Below are 21,081 nucleotides of genomic sequence, written 5' to 3' on the forward strand. Positions count from 1 at the left end.
ACAGCCCACGTCAGGCTTTGAGCTTCACTCTACAAGTCCAGGCTACCAGACACCCCCTTTCCTAGTGTAGCTTTGAAAAGCCCTCTCTGGTGCCAGTGCTCCATGACAGCGGGGACACGGCACCGAGCCAGAGAAAGGTGCCCAGGGGACTGCGAGGGGTGACCCAGCAGAAGGGCAGGGCTCTCTTACTCTGTACTTTGTTCAAGCACTGTTTCCAATGAGTTCTCATGAAAGGACAAAGGGGTGGGGGAGGGGCCAAATAACAGGGAACAGGGGCAGCAAGAGTTGTTTTTTGCTAACTGGCGCCATGATGTAAGTCTGGGCTCATAAAGAGACCATCATTGTAACAGTTGCCACTCCCAGGAACCGTCAGTGCTGGCCATGATGCTGAAGGCCCTTCGCTGGTACTGCTGTGGGGTGTCTTAGTATACATAGCAGATGTCTAAAATCAAAAGAACTAAACATGATAAGTCACAGTGGACAGGAAAGGATTCTGTGGGATCACAGTGAAGCAGAGATTCCCCTGAATATGCAAATACCTGGATTAAAGGGTGGCTGTGGATAGGAGGGGCAGGAGCTGTGATGGGCTTCCCAGAAGACCACGCCCCGCCCACCGCGGGCCTCTCCCTGAGCCAGGCCAGGGGTGTCATGTAGAACCGCTCTGCAGAATAGGCATCTGCATGTGCAGAGTGGTCAGTTCTCATTTCATGAGCCACCGTCTGACCGTCCACTTCCTGTCCTCCCTCACATTTCAGCAGGAAGGAGCGCCCCACCTCTCTGAATGTCTTCCCCCTGACCGACGGCATGGTACGTGCACAGATGGGGGGCAAGCTCGTGCCTTCGGGGGACCACTGGCACCTGAGTGACCTCGGCCAGCTGCAGTTCAGCTCCACCTACCAGGTTTTGTAGCCGTGCTGTGGAGTGAAGGTCTTCTCCCTGTCGCCCCATGTCCATTCAGGAGTCCAGTCTTTGCATACAACCCTTTGCAGCTTTTCCTGGGTTAGTGGGACCCCTCCCTCAGGTGTGACAACAATGAAGAAACTGGACCAGCTCAGAAGGGCATGGTCTTGTATTGGCACCTACTAGTCCAGGCCAACCCCCTCTGTAGTTACGGTGGCCCATCTGTTAGGGCTGAGCTTGGCGACCGTCCCCCAAACACACCCCACAGTACCCGTCTGTGGCCAGCCCTGATGCCAGCCCAGAGTGCACTGAGCTCTGGTATCTGAGGTTTGCACAGCAACCAGGAGAGTCACAGGCAGGAGGCAGCTTCTCTTCTCTCGGCTGTGCTCACCCCCTGCATATGCCAATGGCTTCTGGCTCTCTGAGTTTGAGAAGCCGATATCCTGGGTGTGCACAGCTAACCAGGGAATGCACCCCGGAATGGGGGCCTTGAGAAAACCGAGGGCAGGAACTTCCCATGGCCCATCACTCGTTCAGGGCGCCTGGTCACTTGCAGCCCGTTTTAGCCTGAGCTCAGCCTGTCTGGCGGAGGCAGGCTGTGGCAGGACAGGACACTGACCCCCTTGCCAGGTAAGGATGCCACCCTCAGGGGTGGAGGGGTGACGCTGGGCCCGGTGAACTTCCTGCAGAGGCTATCGGGAGACGCCTGCAGGAGGCAACGGGCTTCGGCACCTGGGCAGGGTTGGGGTGTGGACGTGGGGCCCAGATGTCCTGGAAGTTTCCTTCCTGCTGTAGCTCCTCGCTGACTGTGCTCGCCTCTGGGTGCCTGGCTTGCCTGCAGGAGGCAGCTTCAAGCTGTGACTCCACTGGCTTCTGCTTCTGCTCCAGGGAGTGAGCATGTCTCTGTGACATTTGACCCAGGCGCTCACCTGCCAGTTGTGGGCCATCCTACCAGTGGGTGGGGGCTGTGGGGTCCCAGCTATCCCCACCATTCAGGCCAGACTTGGCCATGTAAGCCAACTGCTCCCACTCTCACTCAGACGAAAACTGAGCTTGCCGCTGGGGCTTCCCTGGGAGCTCAGAAACCACGGGCCTCAGAAACCTCCGGGGCCCTCGCACTCCGGCCTCCCGGGCCCCTTTCTCCTGCCGCGTCTGAGCCCGCTTTTCTCTCATGACACCTGTTCTCTCTCCTCCTATGCTGTCTGACACAGTCTTTCTCTTAATAAATCACAGTGTTTTATGTTTTAGTTCTTAGGTGTGTTTTATTTTATTTTTAGTTTTTTCAAACAATTATTTAAGTTCTTTTAATTTCATGTTCTAGGTTTTAAGGTTTTTCTAATTTCTTAATTTTGTTGTTGTTTTTGTTTTGTTTATTTGTTTTTATGTACTGTATTTTCAGTGTTTTAACCAAACAATTGTGGCTACTCATGGTGAGGAAAGACCGCTAAGAGTGTGGGTCTTTGCATTTGGAGGTCACTGCTACACGTTGATGTTTAGGAGGTTGAGAGGTTTGCCTTTAGGTAAGTGGTGGCCAGGGGGAGTGTCCCGGGGGTAAGTGGTGGACCATAGGGTAACGGAGAGCTAAGGGCGCTTGGGGGCGTCCTGGTTTGTCGCAGAATTTCCCACCGTGATTACCAGGGTCAAGGAGACCCACAGAAAAACCACAGACACAAGTTTGAGAGTCGCAGGTAGGCTGGGAAACATGGCCGATGCGGAAGGTGGCTGGAAGGTGTGGTTCTGTGAGAGGGGCCTCCTGCACCTGACCTCCCTGGTCTTCCTGGAATTCCCGCACCTGGTCTCCTGCAGCCTCTCGCGAGTGCTAGCACAGGACCTGGTGGCAGCAGAGCGCCCCCCCCCCCCCCCATAGGACGCCGGTGCCCCTGACGTGTAGAGGGCAGAGCACCTGGGGAGCCATCACAGGAGCTTTCAGTGTGCGTCAGTGCTGTGAAAGGAAAGGAGTTTTCCTTCTCAGTTGGACCCTAAACTGTAGAACCCAAATCCTTTTTGAAATGTATTAAAAGAGGTGCATCTAAGGAGGGTGGGACGAGCCCTCAAGAGGGCTTCTCACCTCTGCATCTCGACTAGCAGGGCTGTGGGGCTGTCCTGTGCTCTGTGGGATGTGGAGGGGCACCCCCGGACTCCACCCACTCCATGCAAGAGCACTTAACCCCCTCAAGTGTCTCCAGATGTCACAGGCGTCCCCTGGGACATGGCCTCCCAGGTCAGAAAACCCTGCCTAGGGGAGGATGTGGAACTGTGATTCCTGGTCGAGAAGTCTCGGGGGCCTGTTAGATGAAGCTGGAAATTGCTGTCCCAGGGAGAGGCAGTGTCCTGCCTGGGCCTGGCTGGAATAGATAGATCTCAGAAGTCTCCAACCAGCGCTGGCTCCTGGACACAGGCAGTGTAGGTGGGTCCCAGCATTCATCCAGCTTTCTGGAGCGGGCGGGACACCCCCTCGTCAGCCCCTCCCCGGTTAAGAAGTTCCCTTGGAAGTGTGCCCTCTGGAGAAACCGTGTGCCCTGGCACCGTAGGGCAGGCGACGTGCACCGTGAGCCGCCTCTCGCCGCACCCCCACCCCAGGAGCTTCAGCCCTCCTGAGACCATGCCCTTCTCGGCACCATGGAAGGGGACGGGCCGAGGGGAACTGCTGCCCACAGGCTGCAGAGAGGCTCTGGGCACCTGCTCGGTGACTCGATTATCGATAGACGAGGGGGGGCTATTTTTATTGCGATTGTCCAATGGTTCCCTGAGGGAAGGCTGCAGGAGAAGAAGTGTTTGCTCCACATCCTATACTGATTCAAGTGGAATGTGTTCTCTCCAAGAAAACCTTAAGGCTAACAGTCGATTGCAGATTTTAATTACCTGGCCTTTTTCACTCCTGGGACATTTTGGGGGCGTCCCGTTCTGTGGAAATGGGATTTCAGTTCGTACTTGCGTAGATGTCTGGAGTAGACTGTGGTCCCTTTGAGCTGTGGAGGTTGAGCATTACATATCCCCTGCTGTGTCTGTTTGGGAGGCCATGACAGGCAGAATTGGGGAGGTGCGCACCCCCTCAAAGCTCCTGCCTAGCCAGAGTGGGAAGCAGGATACAGGAGCGGGTGGGACAGCCAGCCAGTGCCAAGCAGCAGAGTGAGAATTGGGTCAGAAGGCCTCCTCCCTGGCCCCATTAGAGCCCTCCGCCCACCCTGGGCGGCAACTTGTTTCTGACCACCCACTGGCTGCAAAGGGTTGCCTGCCATATCTGTGTAGCTCCATGTCCATCACATGCGGCATCATCGGGGAGTGTGCAAGCTGAAAGCCCCCATTTAAACCATTTACGTAAAGTGGTGGCTGCCTCCTGAAAGCCAGAGGCAGTGGCTAGATGAGCCACGTGACTAGGTCACGAGGAATCGGCCCGACGGGAGAGCAGGGGTCCACCTGTCCCAGTTCGGATGCTGTTTCATTATGGTCAAGTGGCAAAAAAGCCAAGCGAGGGGCCTCATCCAGAGCCCCGGGGGGGGTGGGGGGGTGCACAACGAGCTCCCCCTCTTCCTGTGTTTGGCCCTAGTGTCCCCAGGATGAGATGTCCGAGTCGGGCCAGTCCTCAGTGGCTGCCACGCCCAGCACCACAGGCACCAAGTCCAACACGCCCACGTCCTCCGTGCCCTCGGCCGCCGTCACCCCCCTCAGCGAGAGCCTGCAGCCCCTGGGGGATTACGGCACCGGCACCAAGAGCAGCAAGCGGGCTCGGGAGAAGCGCAACAGCCGCCACATGGAGGTCCAGGTCACGCAGGAGATGCGGAACGTCAGCATAGGTACCGCGCCTACCAGGCACTCCCTGGGCGGTGCAGCCACCATCCACTTGCCACCTGCTCTCCTGCCCTCCCTATCCTCATCCGTCCGGGAAGATTTCTCTCCTTCCTACATATTGTCATTTTGGAAGATGTATTAGTCCACTCGGATTGCCATAATAAACACCACAAACTGGGCATGCTAACCACAGACATTTATTTCTCTCAGTTCCAGAGGCCAGAAGTCAGAGCTCAGGGTGTGGGCAGGGCCGATTTCTCCTGAGGCCATCTCCTCCCTGTGTGTGTACATGGTCCTCCCTCTGTGTATCTTCATCCTAATCCCCTCTTTTTAGAAGAACATAGTCAGATGGGAGCAGGGCTCACCCTAACGGCCCCATCTTACCTTGATCAACTCTTTAAACACAGTCACTTTCTGAGGTCCTGGGGGCTAGGGCTTCAATGTGTGAATTTGGGGGATACAACTCAACTCAGCTTCTAACAGCAGACCACCACCATCCAGCAGATACATCTAGGGAAAAGGGGGAGAAAAATTGGGACGGTGTCCTGTTCACAGGAGATGGTGAGAAGGAGGCACAGTTCTGGGGGACAGCCCCACCCGCCACCAGCCTGGGAAAACCCTCTCCTGAGGGTGTCTCCCTGGCGGTAGTCTAGCAGGGGTCTCTAGACCTGGGGCCAGAGGACGACCGTGAGTAATGCAGGGAACTTCAGGCACCCTCCTGACCCCTGTCCCCCTCTGTCCCCCAGGCATGGGCAGCAGTGACGAGTGGTCTGATGTTCCAGACATTATCGACTCCACCCCAGAGCTGGAGCCCCGCCTCGACCGCACTGGCAACAGGTACTCACTGGGCCCAGGGCCGGGTCCTCGTCGGCTCAGCATTCACCTCAGGAGTCGCTGCCCTTGCTGAGGGGCCCCCACAGCCTCTCACAGTGGGAGGATGTCGGGCTGACCGCTGCCCCCCACCACGCCTGCCCCTGCACCAGCAGTGTTGGCTTTGAGTGCCGTGTAGGGTGTCACCTGGGCCCATGGATGTTGCCCACTCACTCTGCCATTCCCCGCTGCGTGTCCACACAGCCCGACCCAGGGGATTGTCAACAAGGCTTTTGGCATCAACACTGACTCCCTGTACCACGAGCTGTCGACCGCGGGGTCCGAGGTCATCGGGGACGTGGACGAAGGGGCCGACCTGCTAGGTAAACACAAGCTGTCTCCTGACCCTAGGGCCCTGGGCTGTTGTTGGTTTCATTTGTGATGAAAGCCAAGTCTCTGTCAGCTGTGAGCTAGAACTTCTTCCTACAATTTTATTCACATATAATTCACACACCATAAAACTCAGCCCCTTACAGAATACTCAGAGTTGTGCCTCTACCTAGTTTTAAAACAATTCTCACCCAGGAAGACACCCATGCTAATTAGCACCAGGCTGGAGCACCGCCCCTGCCCACAGGCAGTCCACTCCCTAGGAGTGTGTGAAGGGCAGGCTGTTGCCAGCTCCTCCATCCAAAAGGAAAATGCCAGGCAGGTCAGTGTGCCTCTGTGCCCTCAGCACCTTGGCCTCCACCAGAGCTCCCTGCGCCTGGGTCTGATGTGGGTGCAGAGCTGGCCACTCGATACAGACTGGCTCCTGGTCCTCCCTCCATCCCAGGGTGGCCATCAGGCATGTAGAGCACCTGGGTTTTGCCAGGCAGCTGCTGGTACCCAAGGACTGCCCATATGCTTCGAAGCCAGGCAGGCGGGAAGTCAGTGTCGCCCCGGGAGTCTCAGTGGGGTTCAAACCTCCTGGTCCTGATCGTGTGTTTGTGTGCTCCCCACCCCAACCCCTGAAGACCCCTAACCCCAACCGTCTGACCAGAGCCCGAGTCTTAAGAAGCAGCCTAGTCCCCCAAGCCAGGCTGTGGGAAGAGCTCCAGGACCTCGGGGACTATAGCTCAGCGCCTCCTCCCCACTGACCCCCTGGCAGGGTGGGCTTCGGGGCGGAGTGTGGCTGTGTTTCCAGGGAGCAGTGGTTCTGTGGGTCCTCTCCCCACACCCAGCTCCCCTGAAGTGGCTCACAGGGAAAGGGCTGCTCTGTCCCCACTGCTTGGGCAGGAGCAGCATCTGCAACCGGGGCAGCCGCCTCAGCGGTGCACGAGGCACGTCGGGACGGAAACTGCTCTCCTCCCCCAGAGTCTTCGAGGGCTGCCTTCTGCGTCGTGATCTGTAGTTCGCTGTCTGCTCACACTGAAGGGCTTTTGTTGCTCGTCTTTCTGTGGCTGTCACTTCACTGATGAACACTGACGCCCCAGATCGGGTCTGGGCTCCCATGCTGGGCACTTCGTGTGGTCAGCACGGTCCCCAGGGTCACGGCGGCCTTCCGGCTGCACCGGCTGGCAGGCCTGGGCCTGCGTGGAAGAGTCGCTTTGGTGTTTTCAGTCTAGCAGTTTGTCACTTTCTTCGTCTTGGGGTAGCCTCTTGGTTGTTTTCATACGTTGATTGTCTTGGGGTAGGGAACACCTGTGAGCATAATTAATTGGGGTGTCAGCCAGCACCTCCTGTGTCTGAAATGGAAATTTTTTCAGCTAATTTTTAAACTGTGGTAAAATACACATGAAATTTATTATCTTGTGCATTTTTGAGTGTATATTGTAAATTATGTTCTTACTCAGTGGTGAAAGACTGAAATCTTTTCGTCTAAGATTAGGAACAGTATGTCCACTTTCGTCAATATGTACTTTTAATGGAATTTTTATAAGCATTGTAAAAATATATATTTATAAATATACAAAAGCTATTAATATTCAGAAAAATCTAATTAGGGGCAATCACGAGTAGTATTTTGATGTCCTTCCACTGTTTTTTACATAGTTCAGATAATGACATAAATATTCTGTTTTTAGGCATTTTTTAATTTTGGAAAAATGATACACGCATATTATAATAGTCAGATAATATCAGAAATTACCGAGAAGAGAGTGAAAACAAAAGGACACCCCCCCCCCCATGCTGTGATGAGTGTTTTCATGTCTTGGTGACACTCTTCCAGGCACCGTAGATCACACGGGGTGTGCGTGGTCAGCTCATGTCTCCTTTTCTTTGTGGATGATGTTGCCATTTCCCTGAGCTTCTAATGGTCTACACTTTTTAACTGTTTCCTCATGTGACTGCAAGTTACCCAGGCAGTTCTCTCTGGGTTCTGAGTTTTGCTGTCTGAACACTGCTGTCATGGACGCCTGTGGGTGCGCATCATTGCCCACATCTCTGATGGGCTTTTTTTTTTTTCTTTTTCTTTTTTTTCTTTCTTTTTTTTTTTTTAATTAAATCTTTATTGTTCAGATTATTACATTTGTTCCTTTTTTTCCCCCCCCATAATTCCCTCCTCCCAGTTCCCACCCCACCCTCCGCCTTCACTCCCCACCCACTGTCCTCATCCATAGGTGCACGATTTTTGTCCAGTCTCTTCCCACATCTCCCACACCCCTTTCCCCCCCAAGAATAGTCAGTCCATTCCCTTTCTATGTCCCTGATTCTATTATAATCAACAGTTCATTCTGTTCATCAGATTATTTATTCACTTGATTCTTAGATTCACTTGTTGATAGATGCATATTTGTTGTTCATAATTTGTATCTTTACCTTTTTCTTCCTCTTCCTCTTCTTAAAGGATACCTTTCAGCATTTCATATAATCCTGGTTTGGTGGTGATGAACTCCTTTAGCTTTTCCTTATCTGTGAAGCTCTTTATCTGACCTTCAATTCTGAATGATAGCTTTGCTGGATAAAGTAATCTTGGTTGTAGGTTCTTGGTATTCATCACTTTGAATATTTCTTGCCACTCCCTTCTGGCCTGCAAAGTTTCTGTTGAGAAATCAGCTGACAGTCGTATGGGTATTCCCTTGTAGGTAACTGAGTTTCTTTCTCTTGCTGTTTTTAAGATTCTCTCTTTATCTTTTGCTCTTGGCATTTTAATGATGATGTGTCTTGGTGTGGTCCTCTTTGGATTCCTTTTGTTTGGGGTTCTCCGAGCTTCTTGGACCTGTAAGTCCATTTCTTTCACCAGGTGGGGGAAGTTTTCTGTCATTATTTCTTCAAATAGGTTTTCAATATCTTGGTCTTTCTCATCTTCTGGCACCCCTATAATTCTGATGTTGGTACGCTTGAAGCTGTCCCAGAGGCTCCTTACACTATCCTCGCATTTTTGGATTCTTTTTTCATTTTGCTTTTCCGGTTGGATGTTTTTTGCTTCCTCGCATTTCAAATCATTGACTTGATTCTTGCGCTCCTCTGGTCTGCTGTCGGGCGTCTGTATAATATTCGTTATTTCAGTCTGTGTGTGCTTAATTTCTAGTTGGTTCCCCAATATAAGATCGAGGGTCTTATTAGTTTTCGTGTAGATCTCATTAAGTTTATCGGCAGCTTCTAAACAGTTCTTGAGAGACCTTAAAAGTGTGGTTCTGAACTCTATATTTCTTCCATTGACAATTTTGTCCTGTTTCTTTGTCTCCACATTTTGTTATGCTTCCTTGGTGCACCCCCTAGTGGTCTTTGTTCGCAGTCTTATAGATAAATCTTGATTGTTGTAGCTAATTCCAGGGAGGGTTTGACCTCCAGGCCAAGTGGCTATGAGAATCAGCTGTGTCAGCAGTGAGAGAACTTCTGTCCTCTAGGGAGGTGCTAATCTAGCCTTTGCCTGAGGCTATCCGGCAAATGCCTCTGTGCAGGGCTTGGGCAGGGCGGGTCGCACAGGATCAACAGGGTGGGCCGGAGAGAGCAGTTATGGCGGCTCTCAGTCCTGTCCCCAGGGGCTCTGCCTCTCTGAGTCCCAGCACCCGCTGCAAAGCTCGGAGAGAAAGCTGCACTCGCTCTGACCGAAGCCAGACAGTCCCGCTTCTCCCGTTTGAGTCTGGGTCCCTAAAGACTCGCCCGGATCTGGTGCTCAGAGTCTGCGACTCCCTCCCGATTGAAAACAACAACCGCGCCCTCCGCAGCCAGCCCGCTCCGCGCACTCCGCACCTCAGAATTTGACTTCAGCACTGCGCCTCCTCTGAGTGTCCGTATGCGTTTCTCTTTCCTCCTAGTTGTAGGACTTCCACTCAGCCAGCGTTCCTGTGGTTCTGGGTGATGTCCCTTCCGTTTTTTGGTTTCACTTTTGAAGTAGTTGTTCAAAGCAGCAAACTCCGGCGTTAACCTATGCCGCCATCTTGGTTCTCCTCTGATGGGCTTTGTAGCTCAGAGTTTTAGACGTGGGAACCTCAAGGTGGAGGGTGTGACTCTTGAGGACTGGCTACACGTTTCTTTCCCAGAGGGTGCCTCCCTTGCTTTGTACTCACACCACAGGGGCAGGGCCTGGCTGTCAAGCAGGTGTACCGTGCGTGGGAAGGCCACATGTCAGCGTTAGAAGGCATAGGAGTCGAGGCTGTTACCTGGTCACTCACACTGAGTCCTGGAGTAGCATCGTCTGCCCGGCCAACCTCGCAGGCCACAACCCTACAGGCCGGCGAGGGAGGCCCGGAGAGCGCGCCTGTGTGCTGAGAACCGGCACAGCACATCAGGAGGCTCTCTTGAGCTTTTGGGAATTTGATAAACACATAAAAGCCTCCTCCCCAGAAAAGCATGGAGGGGGTCAGAGGCCACCGCTGGCCAGGAAGGGGTGGGAAATAGACTGTAGGGAGGCGGAGCAGGGTCCCACCGCACCTGTACCTATCTCCAGTAGCACCCGCATTTTATGTGCACAGCCACATTAGTCCATCATACCGCTCGTATCCTCACTTTATAGATGAAGAAACGGAGGTTCGGGAGGATGAGATGAAAGGACAGAGCCAGGACTCGAACCCAGGTCCAACCCAGAATGGAAGCCCTGACTCTGACCAACCACTGTGCTTTTTTAAGAGAGCTTTATTGAGATGGAGTTTCACTCCATACCGTTCACCCACTTAGAGCGTATCCAATGGCTGTGAGCATTTCAGAGCTGTGCAGTCATCAGCACATAACTTGAGAACATTTTACCCTCCAAGGGGAAACCTGTTAGCAGTCACTCCCCGCCCCTCCCCAGCCTGCAGCACTCACTCTTCTACTTCCTGGTGATACTTTTGATACTTTTGTCTCTTTTGGACGTTTCTTATCAGTTGGTCTTTCCTGTCTGGCTGGGCTCGGTTAGCATGGTGCCATTGAGGTTCACCCAGGCTGGAGTAGATTTCAGAACTTCATTCCTTTTTATAACTGCGTAGTGGTCAGTTGTCTGGATGGATCACACTTCCACTGATGGACGTGCGGGTCATTCCCACTTTTGCCTGTCGTCTCTAGTGCTCCTGCTACACTTTTGGCCCCTCAGGTGATTCTGTAGGAGTGCTGACCAGCCTCCTCATTGCCCGTGACCCTGGGTGGCCTGCCTGTCCGTCTGTCTGCAGCAGAGCTCTCTTCACTGGTGGGCCTCTTCACGTGACCGTTCCCTCCCTCCCTTCTCGGAGCCCTAGGGGCTGTTGGATGCTCGGAGCCCTGTGTGGCCACGTCCTGTGGTCATCATTGACTCCCGATTTAGGCGGCATCACTCCAAATGTCACTTTCGTACAAAATCTCCATAAACAGTGATGGGAGGAAAAAATGATGAACTAGAAACTGCACATTAGTGAATTTTACCTGGAGGCCACCTTAACTGAATCAGTAATTTTTAAAAAATATATTTTATTGATTTTTTTTACAGAGAGGAAGGGAGAGGGATAGAGAGTTAGAAACATTGATGAGAGAGAAACATCGATCAGCTGCCTCCTGCACACTCCCTACTGGGGATGTGCCTGCAACCAAGGTACATGCCCTTGACCAGAATCGAACCTGGGACCCTTGAGTCTGCAGGCTGACGCTCTATCCACTGAGCCAAACCAGTTAGGGCTGAGTCAGTAATTTAAAATAGAGTTGCCTGGCCGGTGTGGTTCTGTGGTTGAGCATCGACCTATGAACCAGGAGGTCATGGTTCGATTCCCAGTCAGGGCATATGCCTAGGTTGTGGGCTCGATCCCCAGTGTGTGAGGCATTTTCCAGTGTGGGGCGTGCAGGAGGCAGCCGATCAATGATTCTCTCTCATCATTGATGTTTCTATATCTCTCTGAAATCAATAAAAAATATATTTTTTTAAAAAATGGGGTCATTAATTCTCAGTCAGATGTAGTAGGTCCCGGGAACCGTAACGGTGTCTGAGGACTCTCCTGGGGTCGGTCCCAGCACAGGGAGTTCGGTATGATCTTTTCAGAAGGTTTAATCAGTGCAGCTGGTGGGTCTTTGTTCTGAGGACTGGAAACCAGCACCCTTTTCTCATGGACAGAGTGTGAGATGCTGTGCACTCAGCCTGCCCCTGTGATGCTTTATTTTTGGCCGGATGGTGGTTCTCTTGGGCATCACTTAGTTCTGGTTGAAATGGGCCCCTGCTCTCGGGGGTGGTAGACCTTTTGGTGCCTTTCCAGAGCCTTGAGCACAATGAGCGTGTGAAAATCAGGCAGCCTTGAGTTGGAGAGGGTGGAGTGCGACGTTGGGTGGAGCACTGACTCAGGGCGGCCTGCTGTGTCTACTGGGGGGGGGGGGGCATCACTTGAGTGTGGCTCAGCACAGTGTCAGTGACCGGAGTTTGGTCCCCCCTCACTGTATTTCTGACGGTACCTGTTGCAGGAGTGAGCGCCTGACCCTAGGTTTCCTTTGTGGCGGCTGATCCGGGAAGAGACTGGGACAATGGGTAGTTCTGTCAGTCTTGGTTTTGTGACTTTTTTTTTATTTCAGAGAGGAAGGGAGAGGGGAGAGAGATAGAAACATCATTGATGAGAGAGAATCAATGATCGGCTGCCTCCTGCACACTCCGCACTGGGGATTGAGTCCACGACCTGGGCATGTGCTCTGACCGGGAATTGAACCATGACCTCCTAGTTCATACGTCAACACTCAACCACTGAGCCACACCAGCCTGGCTTGTGACAGTTTTCACAGTGGAAAGATCTTGTCATTTCAGAAACACATTAATGCTCTAAGCCAGTGATTCTCAACCTGTGGGTCGCGACCCCTTTGGGGGTCGAATGACCCTTTCACAGGGGTCGCCTAAGACCATCGGAAAACACATATATAATTACATATTGTTTTTGTGATTAATCACTATGCTTTAATTATGTTCAGTTTGTAACAATGAAATTGGGGGTCACCACAACATGAGGAACTGTATTAAAGGGTCGTGGCATGAGGAAGGTTGAGAACCACTGATCTAAGCAATAAGATAGAGATGATTCTTTAAGACAGTTGGCGCAGTTGCTGACAGCATCCCCAGACTCTCAGTACCTGTATTGGCTCTTTCATGCCTCTTTCACCATTTGGACTGTGAATTCCTTTAGCAAAGAAGGAAGGGGTACACATATATTATTACATTTCATTGAATCTACACCACCACCAATCATATACTATTATTTTAGAAATCTCCAAGAAAGAAAACAATTGCTGCAAATTAAACTATAACATGCCATTGATTATAAACCCATTTATAATTTCAGAAGTGTTAAGGTATGAAAATATGCAGCATAGAATTGACATAACTAGGGAGTAAGGGAATTAATACTCCATTTAGCGGTGCCAGGTGCTCTATCAGGGACTTCACAACAAGCCTACGCTAAGGAGATTTTGTCTCCGTTTCACAAATGAGGAAACAAAAACTCAGAGTCTGAATAACCCGCCCTGCATCACTTAGAGTCTGACTTTGGTTCCCCTCTGCCTCACTCGGGTCCAGCAGTAGGTCCCCACTACTTTGTAATGAGACCTAGAAAATGTCTATAGCCCTGGCTGGTGTGGCTAGGTTGGACCGTCATCCCATGCACTGAATAGGTGCTGGTTTGATTTTCTGTCAGGGCACATACCTAAGTTGCAGGTTCAATCCCCAGTTGGGCATGTACAGGAGGCAGCCAGTTGATGTTTTTCTCTCACATCCATGTTTCTCTATCTCTCTTCCCCTTTCTCTAAAATCAGAAAAACATATCCTCAAGTGAGGGTTTAAAAAAGTAAAATGACTATAAATAACCATGAGAAATAGAAAAATCTTTGTAAAGAGAGTTAGAAAATATAATTGAAGAACAGAAAAGAGGCCCCATGTAAATAGAGAATTATGACAAATTCTTGGACCTAAAGACTGAGCTACGTAAAGCTGTCAGGTGGCATCATAGATCAACCTGTTGTTCGTACATGAATTCATTTGGTACCAGTAAAAAGATCCACAGGGTTGGTTCTTTCCTAGAACTTTTTGAATGAATTCTGAAGATCATCCAGAAGAGTACATGTGTGAGAATAGTCCAGACATTTTTGAGAAAGAAAAAGGTTGCAGGATGGCAATGATGGAAATAGGCAGCTCTGGACAGCGAAAAACCAATGACTCTGAGTTCCTGGTCAAAGAACCGAGGACAGACCTGGAGCCAGGTGGGAAATCATATATAATAAATGCAGCATTTCAAGTCATTGGAAAGTAGGTGGGATAGAGATACTGGAGAAAAATGAAGTCTGATCCCAACCTCACATCATATACAAAAGTAACTGAAGCACACCAGCCAGGCCTTATGCTTAGATCTTTAATATACCTACATATATTAAAGATATTAAAGATCTAAGCATAAGGCCTGGCCGGTGCAGCTCAGTTACTTGGGCATCATCCCACTGCATGGGGTGGTCACAGGTTCAGTTCCTGGTCCAGGCACATGCCCTGGTTTTGGAGTTGATCCCCAGTAGAGGGTGTGCAGGAGGCAGCTGATCAATGTTTCTCCCTCTCCCTTCCTCTCTCTCTAAAATTGATAAAAACATTATATAAAAAAAAGGTCTAAACACAATAATACATGGATAATAGAACTGGGAGAATATTGGAGAGCATTTTCATATTTGGGGTCTTTTCATAGCCATAGCTATAGAGGAAGATGTTGACAGGTGTGACCACATGAAAATTGAGAATATGTGTTTATGATCTCCATCATTAAAATACGTCAAGTACAATAGAAAATGGACAGAGGATAAAATAAGGTATTTACAGAAGATACCAATAAACATGAAAAGGTGCTCAATTTCAGGAATAATACAGAAATAAAAATTGAGAGAAAATAGAGATAACTCTTTTTCCTCAAAAGATTGACAAAGACAGCCCTAGCCAGTTTGGCTCAGTGGATAGATCATTGGCCTGCGGACTGAAGAGTCCCAGGTTCAATTCCCGATCAGGGCACATGCCTGGGTTGTGGGCTCGATCCCCAGTGGGGGATGTGCAGAGGGCAGCCAGTCAGTGATTCTCTCTCATCATTGATGTTTCTCTCTCTACCTCTCCCTCTTTGAAATCAATAAAAATATGTTTAAAAAAAACAAACATTGACAAAGACAAAGTAGGCTCTGTTTTGCCCCCCTGGTGGAGCTGCGCCGGCAGTGTGGGCTACTGGCTGGACACTTAGAGTGAGCAGGACCACAGGTTCTCAAGCAGCACCACCTGCCCACTCCTGCGGCTGTGCACTGTGGTATCCTGGCTGCCCACGCAAAACCATATGCCCCACACAGTCACGGTGTGAGTGCCGTAGTGAATGATGGGGCGTTCCTGTGCAGGAACAGGGCAGCGTTGGAGGTGATCCTGGGTCTTTGTGATACAGTGTTAGGTGAGATAAAGCAAGTTGCCCAAGAAGATGGATAGTGTGCTTGTGATTTTGTTTTTTAAAAACTGATATTTATAGAGAAAGAGGTCTGAGAGGAAGGATATCAAATGTTAACAGTGGCTGTCCTGGGAAGGAGAGATGGAAGAGAGGGCACTTTTGAACTGGGGCACTTTTTTATTTGAATTCCTGCAACAGTTTATGTATTTTGCCATTTAAGTCAAGTGGCTTTTTATACCATCTCTTTTATCTGTGAAATGAGCCCAGTGGAACAGTGTGGTCTTACCGGCAGTTGTGTAGCAGAGAGCAGTTTGGACCCATGTGAGGACAGTGCATGCCTTGCCCCGCCTCCGCTCTGACTCAGTGCTTTCCTTCCTGCACAGTGGGCCTGTGTTCTGGTCATCCCTTACTTGATATTGTGCCCTTCCTGCAAGATCTAGGCTGGCCAAGGGGCCCTGCAAAGCCGGTGCCTGTCTGCGGCTCACTCACTCCAGAGAGCTTGCTCACTCTGAGGGGCGCCTTTGTGGTTGGACACCCTTGGCACCCCACCCACTAGCAACCACACACATACATACATACCCAGCCACACTCATGCACACATGCACAGCCACTCTCCCATGCACACAATATCCCCAGGCAACCACACACACAACCATCACACGTATACTCTTCTCTCTACAGGTCTGCAGAGGGCTGGCTCTTCTGATGGGTGGGTAATGGAACTAGAGGGGTGAGCAGGCTTTAGATTCCCACCCCTCCCCCTCCCCCACCCCCTCCCCGGGGTTCTAGGTGCTCTGTGCCCCCTGGGGACTGAGAGATGTTCTGTTCTGGCCTCCCTTTTCCTTCAGGGTTTCTGCCCCCAATGGGATTTGTCACCACAGGCCTGGTGACATCTGCTTGCATTCTTTTATGCTTGTCAACGTGGAAATGGCTGATCATTGTTGCTTTTTCTTTATTAAGAATTTATTTTGTTGGTTCCAGTCACCAATTGACCTTTGTCACTTACTTTCCCTGTCATTTTGTGCTTCGCTGGACATGGCCCCAGGGGAGTTCTCAGGTGTGTATCTCTCCTGTCTGTCTGTCTGTAGTCCCCTCTTCCCCACAGTGGAGTCCAGGTGGAGCGGGGTGGTGCCCCAGGGACACGCCCTGCTGCTGTCGCACTGCAGCCACCACTGCAGCCTGACTCCGTCCAGGCCTCTAAGGCACACGTGCTTTTGCTCAGCAGCCTGCAGCCGCTTGGAAGCTTATTTTGGTTTGCTCCCTAGCCCACTGATGGTGACCTTGACCTCTGAGGGAGAAGCTGTGCCCTGACCTGTCTTTTTGAAAGTCATGAATCCCCCACGGTCATTTCTTAAGGTTCTACAGAGCCCTTAGGAGCATAGGGCAGTTACCTGGGCAAGGCCTCAGGCCCAGGTCTGTGGTGTCTCTCTGTCGGGTGCATCCCAGGAGCCAGGGATCCAGTGAGGCCTCCGCCAAGCGCAGCTCAGGGTCCTCTCCCCATGTGGCAGGTGGACTGAGATCCTGCTCCCTTGCTTTGCAGCAGGAGGTGTTAAGGCCCCCACATCCCAGGTGCAGCCTCTGCAGTGTGCAAAGGCGCGAGGGTCCCGGGCACAGTCTCCTTCCCTGCAGAGACTTCTTCCTCAAGTGGCTTACCTGCCCCTCACCACCCAGGTTGTGGTGTAAGTGTCAGCGCATCGCCTTGACCTTCCACCTCCCCGGCAAGTGCTCTTGGCCTGGTGGTCTGTGCAACCGACAGATAAACTTTCCAGGAGTAGCTGGCTCCCTCCCATCCTGCTCCTGTGTCTCACTCCCACGCAGGAGAAGTAGCCCTCTAACACCTCCACTGCTGTCCACCCAGGCTTAATGCGCTTGTTTTCTCTCCCTGCCTCTCCTGATCCTTCTCCCGCCCGGTTGCCCATCTCCTGTGGGACTGGGACTGCTACCATAGTGCGCGATGATTTTTTTGGTAAGGCCACGGCCCCATTTCAGTGTGTGTGTCTCATTTCGGGCTTCCTTTGTCTACCCGACACCTTCTCATGCTTCATGAGCCGTCTGCTTTGTTCTGCATGGTGAGGCAGAGGTGGGGTCAGCAGGGACTTCCGGGGTAGAGATGAGGAGTGGGGGGTCTCTGCCCTGACATCCCAACAGCCTCCTTCAGAGCAGACCCTTGGCCGGCTGGAGAGGGGCAGACCCAGCCTCTGAGCCTCCATAAGCTCAGGGTAGGCTGGCCCCCGGGAGCCTGTCTGGGCTGAGCCTGCCTGGTGCCCGCTGTGCCCCATCCGAGGAGGAGGCAGGCCCAGGTGAGGCAGGAGGTCTGAGTGGAGACAGAACCCGAAGCTGAGCACACTGCGTGCCTATGTGTCTTGTCTCACGACTGCATTAGATCGCAGAGGGGAGGGAAAATAAAAGGGACAGACCTGGGTGTGGGGGCTGACGCAAAAGGATTAGATTCAGTACTTGGGGGGGGGGGTTGTGACATGTCTGCGGAGAGCTTAGTCTCTGGGGTCCACTGTGGGGCTTGGTCACAGAGCAGCCAGGTGAGCCCCTCTGGGCACTAGCCCTAGGGAGCGCTGTCCTCACTTCCACTCCCTTTTTCACCTGCTGACCCCACTGCCTTGGGCCAAGTCCCTTCAGTCCTGCTCCTAGCCGTGGTGGAGGGCTGCGCCTGCCACGGGCCATCCCATCTCCTCGGCTAGGTGTTCTCTGTATCTTGTGTTGTCTTCTGTGTTCCTGTCACCATGGCTCCAACCTCCATTCCCTTAGGGTGGGGTGAGGGGAGCAGCTCTGAAAGGGGTCAGTTTCATGATGGGCCGGGAAGCCACAGGGTGGGGTAAAAGGGGTGATTCTGGGATGGGGGGGGGGCCTGAGACTGGGGTGGATGCACAGAGCCAGTTGAGTCAGCTCAGGCTGGTGCCATCTGGGCCCTGATGGTACAAAGACTTCGTGTTGGTAGAAAGCTGTAGGAACCCAACCCCACCCATGGTCCAGAATGTCAGCCCAGCCCTGCTGCCTCCAAGGCCATGAGACCTGCTCGGTGCCTCTCGGAGACCATCTGGGACCCCCTTGGGGCTTGCACACGGCAGGTTCATCCCTGACCACATTCTGGGTGGAGAGCCGCCTGAAGGCCAGCAGAGGCCTCCCCTATGGTCTACATGGCCTCCCTTTGCAGCCCGTCTTCCTGCAGGTCACGCCTCTAGTCCGGATGCCCTCTTACCAGCCCTCTCGGGTGGGCTGCTCCCTGGGCGATGTTTGTTACTCTGAGGCAGGTGGTGGCATCAGTCAGCGTCTGGCTTTACCAGGCAAAAAACCTCGGCACCTTTTGTTTCAGGAATGGGCAAGGAAGTGGGGAATCTGCTGCTGGAGAACTCACAGCTTCTAGAAACCAAGTAAGAACGCTCTTGTCGACGCCCCCGGTGCTGAGATAGCCCTCCACAGGCCTCCCTGTGACAGCCATGTCAGCCCAGCCCAGGGGGCAGCCCCCAGGAGGACCTGGACCCACACGGCTGAGCTCGCCCCTCCTGGGGAGCGTGGCCACTGCTGTTAGTGGGGGCACGTGGTAACCACCTGGAGCCCCGTCCTGGACCAGGCTGTGCCTTCTCAGACACACAAGCGCGGGCGGACCCCTCTGCGACCCCATCACAGAATGTCCAGGCTGGTTCACAGGAGGCTTCGGTCTCTCTGCCTTTTCAAAGAAACGCTCTGAACGTGGTGAAGAATGACCTCATCGCCAAAGTGGACCAGCTGTCTGGGGAGCAGGAGGTGTTGAAGGGGGACTTGGAAGCTGCCAGGCAAGCCAAACTGAGGCTGGAGAGCCGGATCAAGGACCTGGAGGAGGAGCTGAGGAGGTGAGCAGGGCTGCGGGTGGGGGTCCCAGCGGGACAAGGCCTGAGAGCCTGGAGGGCAGAGCGAGATCCCTGCTGGGCCTCTATCCCAGCCCTGTCATCCTTTCTGCCAGCCACACCCCAGTGGTCATTCCTTCCCAAAGTGGCTCACTTTGCATGCTCACCTCTCCGCCACCCCACCTACTAGCTACTGGGTTGACTGTCAGCCCCACCCCTTTCGTCTCCTTCCTCACTGGAATCCCACAGGAGGGTGGTGGTCCTGTCTGGGGTGCCCTTTCCTTAGTGGCCCGAGCTGAGCCTTCCTGCTGCTCTCACACATTACATTCATACAGGAGGAGGGAGCGGGGATTGAGAGCTGGCTGCCCTTCACACCCTGGGCTCCCCTGTGGCTCCCAGTCCCTTGACAGCTAAGGTTCAGCCATGCAGCCCCATTGGGAAGCTCTGCACTTCCCTGTAGCCTTTCTCTTCTAGCCTGATCCTCCCCCGTTCTCCCAGAGAGGTGATGGGAAAGGGGACGTGCAAGGAGGGCCTCAGGCCGGCGGCACCTGTGCCCAGTTTGTGGGAGTGGGAACCACATCTGCTCCAGGCTTGCCTGGTGCCTGCGCTGCCTGTGCCAGGAAGGATAGCTGGTTCTGCCTTCCCATCAGTTCTTGATCGCTGAGGGGAGGGCCTGTGCCTTGGCTGGAGCAGCCAGGACAGATGTGTCAGGGCACCGGCAAGAATGCTCAGGGGCTAGGACCTGAGGGGAGAGTCCTGAGTCTCCTCCTGGCGTCCCTCTCATCTTGCAGAGTGAAGTCCGAGGCCATCATTGCCCGCCGTGAACCCAAAGAAGAGGGGGAGGATGTAAGCAGCTATCTCTGTACAGAATTGGTATATTCCACTATTAACATGTGGGGCAGGGGTGGCAGTGGGCGGGCTACCAGGGACGCGCTCTTCCCTCTGGGCCCCGTCACCCTCACCCCACCTGTGTGATGACCACACCCAGCAGCATCCTCCCCCACCCGGGTTGTCATAATGTCAGAACAGGACCCCTTAGCTTCCGATCCTAGTGCGTGCATTTTGTTAACACTTACCCAAGGATTTTTTATTTTTTATTTTATTTTATTTTTTTAAATATGTTTTATTGATTTTCTACAGAGAGGAAGGGAGAAGGACAGAGAGTTAAGAAACATCGATGGGAGAGAAACATTGATCAGCCGCCTCCTGCACACCTCCCACTGGGGATGTGCCCGCAACCAAGGCACATGCCCCTGACCGGAATCGAACCCGGGACCTTTCAGTCCACAGGCCAACGCTCTATCCACTGAGCCAAACCGGTCAGGGCCCAAGGATATTTTTTCCCCATTAACTTTCAGAGAGTGGAAGGGAGGGGGAGAAACAGAGAAAGAGGAACATTGATTAGTTGCCTTCTGAATGTGCCCCGACTAGGGCCGAGGATCAAGCCTGTAACTGAGGTACTTCCCTTTCACCGGAATCGAACCTGGGACCCTTCAGTCCAAGGGCAGACGCTCCAACTACTGAGCCAAACTGGCTAGGACCTAGTGGATGCATTTTATACAGTCACAAGCAGGGTCTCCCTGCCTGTGCAGCATAGCCACTGCCCCATATACTCCAGCTGGTAGAGCAAGGCTGCGGAAATAGCGTCAGTCACCACTGTCCCCAGACCAAACAGTTTGCGTAGCTCAGTGGCTGGGAGGCCCTCTGCCTACTCATCTGTCCCCACCTCCTCCCCAAGGTGCACTGCACTGAACGTTCTGAGGCAAGTCGGCCCCTCTGCTCCCTGCAGGAGGCAGTCCCGGGTCTTCCGCCTCATTCGCTGTTATTTTCCGGGTCATAGGACCCTCACATCAGGATGCAGTTCACACAGGCACTCGGGAAGCAGTGGCCTTCCTCTGCACCCTCACTCCAAGCGCTCCCGGGCAGAAACAGCTGCCGGGGACTGT

At 52.7% G+C, this 21,081-nt stretch overlaps 1 protein-coding gene across 16 annotated transcripts in view; it reads left to right on the forward strand.

Annotated features, from left to right (window-relative positions):
- Positions 1-21,081, forward strand: part of MAPK8IP3 (mitogen-activated protein kinase 8 interacting protein 3) — a 54,335-nt gene that overhangs the window by 24,324 nt on the left and 8,930 nt on the right. For 3 of the 16 annotated variants that reach the window (XM_059692650.1, XM_059692644.1, XM_059692645.1), the window contains 9 exons: positions 756-900; positions 4,448-4,694; positions 5,436-5,526; positions 5,764-5,882; positions 16,342-16,353; positions 17,245-17,262; positions 18,625-18,682; positions 18,989-19,141; positions 19,927-20,008. In XM_059692650.1, coding sequence (XP_059548633.1) covers positions 756-900; positions 4,448-4,694; positions 5,436-5,526; positions 5,764-5,882; positions 16,342-16,353; positions 17,245-17,262; positions 18,625-18,682; positions 18,989-19,141; positions 19,927-20,008 — 925 coding nt within the window. The other 13 variants (XM_059692652.1, XM_059692660.1, XM_059692659.1 and 10 more) reach the window with 10 other exon arrangements.

The sequence above is a fragment of the Myotis daubentonii genome, chromosome 4 (genome assembly GCF_963259705.1).
Source record: "Myotis daubentonii chromosome 4, mMyoDau2.1, whole genome shotgun sequence".
NCBI lineage: Eukaryota > Metazoa > Chordata > Mammalia > Chiroptera > Vespertilionidae > Myotis > Myotis daubentonii.